This window comes from Curcuma longa, unplaced genomic scaffold, assembly GCF_044706935.1.
Source record: "Curcuma longa cultivar G26 ecotype Majalengka, Jawa Barat unplaced genomic scaffold, ITB_CL_G26_1.1 contig_22878, whole genome shotgun sequence".
In the NCBI taxonomy this organism is placed as follows: domain Eukaryota; kingdom Viridiplantae; phylum Streptophyta; class Magnoliopsida; order Zingiberales; family Zingiberaceae; genus Curcuma; species Curcuma longa.
Genome location: NW_027432028.1, coordinates 3,034 through 8,442, shown reverse-complemented (window position 1 = coordinate 8,442; position 5,409 = coordinate 3,034). Strand labels below are relative to the sequence as shown.

The 5,409-nt window shown below is 40.7% G+C and overlaps 1 protein-coding gene across 1 annotated transcript; it reads right to left on the bottom strand.

The window, feature by feature from the left end:
• Positions 1-3,911: 3,911 nt before the first annotated feature.
• LOC141817999 (putative mitochondrial protein AtMg01110) lies at positions 3,912-5,190 on the bottom strand. The gene is made up of 3 exons (XM_074705602.1): positions 5,103-5,190; positions 4,913-5,014; positions 3,912-4,795 (listed from the first exon to the last, which is right to left on the bottom strand). The coding sequence occupies exons 1-3, from the start codon at positions 5,188-5,190 to the stop codon at positions 3,912-3,914; spliced, it is 1,074 nt and encodes a 357-aa protein (XP_074561703.1).
• Between the last annotated feature and the right edge of the window lie 219 nt (positions 5,191-5,409).

Sequence of the window (5,409 nt, the reverse complement as noted above, 5' to 3'; positions counted from 1 at the left end):
GAGAAGGAGTTCTCACATGTAAGAATTGGTGGGACGACTAATCAGGGTAGTGTGGACAGCTATGCGATACTCATCTAATTGGATGGTGATTGGGCAGTGAGCGACACTTGTGTGAGAAGCTTATTCTATAGTATAGAGCTATGTAAGGGGTAGAGTTAGGCAACTCCGATATGTCAACCAGTGTGGGAAGGGCTGAGGGTCGAATCTTAGTGCTCAGATATGCCTTACCATGAGTCAGGGGATGCCCTCCTGGTCTTGGGGGACTCCTAATAGTGAATTTGACGTCTCCGCTCTTGCTCTAGTATCTAACTTGGTAATTGAGTTGCTAGTGGTATGGCACTGATCTACATACAGTAAAAGGGAATGGTTTGAAGAGAGGTTTGATTGACACGAATCTATTGAAGGAAGCCCACGGAGCGGTAGTTCAGTATTCTATGAGTCGGGAAGAGTAGATGGCAGAGAGTCGGAAAGAAGGAGACACCGTGGTGCTTAAGTGACAATGGTGATCCAATCACAGAGTAAGCGGAATTTATATTTATTTTAGGCCCCAAGAAGATAAATAGCCCCAAAGGCGTAGACTAACTGTATATAATATAAGAGTTGTACCTCGGCTACGCAGAGGCATATAAATAGCCTTTGGGGCTATTTACGACTAAGTAGACTAATCAGCCTGTATATAATATAAGATAAGTACCTCGGCTACGCAGAGGCATATAAATAGCCTTTGGGGCTATTTACGACTAAGTAGACTAACTGTATATAATATAAGAGTTGTACCTCTGCTACGCCTCTTTGAGTCGAAAATAGACCCTTTGGCTAAGGAGATAAATAGCCCCAAGAAGATAAATAGCCCCTTTGGCGTAGACTAACTGTATATAATATAAGAGTTGTACCTCGGCTACGCAGAGGCATATAAATAGCCTTTGGGGCTATTTACGACTAAGTAGACTAACTGTATATAATATAAGATAAGTACCTCTGCCACAACTTACTATATTTTTGGGGCATATAAATAGCCTTTGGGTCTATTTTCGACTCACAAAGAGGCATAGCAGAGGTCTTTCTATTTTAGTAAGATGGTTTATTCTACTTAGTCGTAAATAGCCCCAAAGGCTATTTCTTCTACTCAGCATAGCTGAGGTCTTTATATTATAGTAAGGCAGATTAGTCTACGCCTTTGGGGCTATTTATCTTCTCGGGGCTATTTATCTCCTTGAGGCATATAAATAGCCAAAGGGGCTATTTACGACTAATCCGAATTAATAGTGAAATTCACTGAATCTGAATCTGAGTGGTATAAAGAATAGAATCAGACTCATTGAAATTTTGCAAATTCAAATTTCTTTCCCTTTAGTATCATTAAAGACAGTCAGGATCTAATATGAGCGGGACCCAATAAGGCTGGGCACTATGGGTCACTCTGCACGTAGTGCTAGACCCGCCCGAGTCGGCAATCCGGCAGCTTTGAACAATCCTAACTGGAATAAATGGTCGCTACAGAGAAATATATATATACAGGGGCCTAAAATCTAGAGGCGTTTAGTCGTAAATAGCCCCTTTGGCTATTTATATGCCTCTGCGTAGCAGAGGTACTTATCTTATATTATATACAGTTAGTCTACGCCTTTGGGGCTATTTATCTTCTTGAATCAAAAAAGCTATATGCTTAACACATGCAACAAATTATAGCTATATATTTGATTTGCTCCCGGATTAGTCTACAATAGCCCCTTTGGCTATTTACGACTAACTGCTGAATGTTTCCCGATAGAGCCCGAGTCTGTTGTTGCAGTTGGATCCCGTGCCCGGACCCGTCGTTATACTCTTTCATTCCGACCTTGAGATGTTAGGAAAGAGTGAAAGATGTATAGTATATATAGTTAGGCCCAAAAACCTAGTAAGTAATTATGTCAATGGTACACCCCTACTATTATTAAGTTCGTAATACCAGTAATTTGCTGCAAGAATTGACTATATTTGTAGGGCCTGCAAAGTAGTTAATCTAGTACTTGAAAGCCAACCGAACCTAAGCTAAAACCCACCTAAAATAAATAGAAATTCCGAATATTGATAGTTTGTTTTCAATAACCGAATAAACTTTGCTTACCCCCACGTCCGGTCTCTCTTATTAAGTGCAAGGGCTCTTGCTCATGTGAAAACGCTTTATCCAAGGGAAGAATTTGCTCTAAATCTAAAGTCAGTTAAGGGTAAGAGTTCATGGTAAGGGGAATTTATTATAGCCTAATATAAAGGTAAATTCTGTTGCTGCACTTACTTATTTATAACGATAGGCTCCAATCTAAGTAAGTTCATTCAATCGAAAGGGAACCCACTGCCATACTATAATAAATTCTCCACTTGACTTGAATATCAGTTTGAATCCTATGGCTCTCTTCGGTGATGACCTAGAGTTGAGGGAGACAGTTGAACTCCCCTTGTATAAGTTTATAACCGCAATATATAGTAAGGGCTCCCCTTAGGTTTTAGTTAGGGAACTACTACTACTATAAGGACATCTCCTAGTGGTTCATGGCACCAAAACAAAACACATGACAAAGTATGAAGTCTTATCCATTCGCACTAAACCGGTAGAGGGAATTTAATCTGAACTGAACTCGTCCAAGAGACGTCGTTCACTTTGAGCCCTAAACTACTCTTATCTTAAGGGAAGCAAACAGATAATTCAATGCAAGGGAAGGCTTATTAGTTATACGAGTCAAGGGGATATATATTATTGCAAGGCAAGGGAGAAAAACTACATCAACTAAACCTGAGCCACGGAGCGGTCAGGGTCTTCTATCTATACTATTCAGTCGATAAATATATAGTAAGGGCCGATTCGTTCTTATTTATGGATAAGGCAAGAGAGAAGACCTCGCGGTCAATAAGTAAGGAAAATCAAGCCTAAGAATCTATTAGTAATAGAATAGTCAGAGTGTAAGGAGCGAGTGATAACGACGCGGAAGATAGCTCGACCATTAGGGCAGACTATAATAAGTAAGGGCTTAAGCCGACCAGTAGATCTTTCTACGTTTTGAATAGGTAACTTATATTATAGCCCTTCGGAATTTCTATTTATTTTAGGTAAATATCTCCTTTATATTTATTTTAGGTAAATATCTCCTTTATATTTATTTTAGGTAAATATCTCCTTTATATTGATTTTAGGCTTAGTCGTAAATAGCCCCAAAGGCTATTTATATGCCTCTGCGTAGCAGAGGTACTTATCTTATATTATATACAGTTAGTCTACGCCTTTGGGGCTATTTCTCTCCTTTAGTCGTAAATAGCCCCAAAGGCTATTTCTCTACTCTGCATAGCAGAGGTACTTATATTATAGTAAGGCGGATTAGTCTACGCCAAAGGGGCTATTTATCTCCTTTCGTAAATAGCCCCAAAGGCTATGTTAGACTAGACTATATTATATTATATTAAGTTCGGGCCATTCACTCTTTCAGTATTATGAACTCTATCCTCTCCCGTTGGTCGAGCCCATCTTACGATGCCCTTCCATTCACTACTACTTATACTAGGCGTCCGTCCTCAAGACGATTACTAGTACTCTCTTCAGATCTATCCTTGAGTGGTGTTAAGCACCCAGGAACAACCGTCAGATCCCAACCATCTCCTATATATCCCAACATTTCCAGAGAAAGCCATATCGGACTTTTTGAATGTCCTTCATTGAGCGCTTCCAATGTGTCGAGACAATCGGAGGATTGAAGAGATCCTCCAGCGATGGATCTTTATCAAGATACATCTGAGTATGCCAATGGACCCACTCTAGCCACTTTTGTAGCCAATTGCGGTAAAGAGTGTATTCCATCAGCACTTCAGTATCTCTATCACCTTCCCAGTATTGGTCGGGCACCAGAATTAATTGCTTAACCTGATACTCAGTTAATACCTTCTCAACTATGATTCCCTTCAGGTATGGGTTCAGGGGCCCTTCCGAACCACAAATCTAAGGGTAGTTTATGGTATGAAAGTGACTTATCAGCTACCACTAACAGTCTCTTCCACCTAATTGATAAGTGGGGAGACAGAATGCGAGATCTGACTCTAAATCCTGCACCAGCCAACCATATAAGTGTCTTTTTACTTACACTATACTTATTAGCTATCTGTACAAGACCTAAAAAGGAAGCGATGGATAGCACCGCGCTAGCAGAAACTGGTGTAAGGTTCAAACGAACATTATACATCCAGAATTGCTTCGCAAACTCCAGTGCACCTAATGGCGAGTCTAAAGATTTTGACTCGGATATAGATACACCAAGCATATGCACTAACCGTCGGTACCTTTTAGCCACACGAGGTGAAGAGATGACTATGTCATCTCCCAACAACGCATACTGGTTGAAAGGACCAAAGTTCCAACAATCTTGTTCAATCCTTGCTGCCATCCATACCAGTATATGGTGAGATAAACTAAAGAGTGCCCAAGAGCCGTAGTACCCTAAGGGTTGCCCCGTTTTAAAGTATAACAACCGATTACTACCTTTCTTTAATAAAGGATAGCTGGCTGTAAATACATTATTACTAAGGGTCCCTAGAACAATCCATTCACCTGCCGTATCGCCAAATATTAAAGATATGACTCTTGTAATAAAGGCAACCGGCCATCTATCTGTCGCTGAGCTGAGATCAAACGAACTTACGTTCGAAGGATCAAAGCGGCGAAGACGATGGATCGGCCTCTCTTGTTCAAAGGTGCCGTCACAGGGAAGACGGGAGAGAACTCCCATCGCCCATGAATGGACTGGATACAGAAGACGTTGAATGATATAGTTTCCTATAACAAACAATCGTCTTTTACCGGCTCCAGACAGAGTCGATGTAATCCTTCCTGTCGCTAAAGGAAGATGTCTATATTTTTTCTACGTAGGGCTCGAATAATCGATGCTCATACTTGTTAAATATAGATAAATCCTTTTCGAGTAGCTCTCTATTGGCATCTTTTTGGAAAGGGCGAAGAACGCCGTGATGCCATAGGGAACCAGCTTGACCCATCCTAAATCCGAACGGAGACAACATCTTAAGGTTTAAAGATAAATTGGCGAAAGCAACCAATTCAAACTTTAACGCCGAAAAGACATTACCTTCCGCTTTAGGGAATGTTTTCATTCGCCTATCATCATTAGGGATGGACTTCCAGGTTGGAACCCATCTAATCCCCTTTTGTATCATTGTATCCTTAAGCCATGGCATATAAGTCTGGGCCAACTCATCGAAATAATAATCCAATAGAGTTAGCACATGACCAATTATGGTTTAATCTGGGTGGCTCCCCCACAATAGAATCAAAGACATTCCTATTAACTTTAGGAGCTAACTTAATGATTCTACATAGGGAGAACCAAGACAGATAAACTTTTACCAAGTGATCTGCCCGCTCACTCCGCGACA

What these genes read in the sequence shown, in the direction of transcription:
- LOC141817999 (XM_074705602.1), bottom strand. Translation starts at nt 5,190, where the DNA reads ATGATACAAAAGGGGATTAGATGGGTTCCAACCTGGAAGTCCATCCCT. An exon ending in AACATTCCCTAAAGCGGAAG is followed by an intron (nt 5,015 to 5,102) that starts GTAATGTCTTTT and finishes GTTCGGATTTAG; the next exon opens with GATGGGTCAAGCTGGTTCCC. An exon ending in GATTTATCTATATTTAACAA is followed by an intron (nt 4,796 to 4,912) that starts GTATGAGCATCG and finishes TGTTTGTTATAG; the next exon opens with GAAACTATATCATTCAACGT.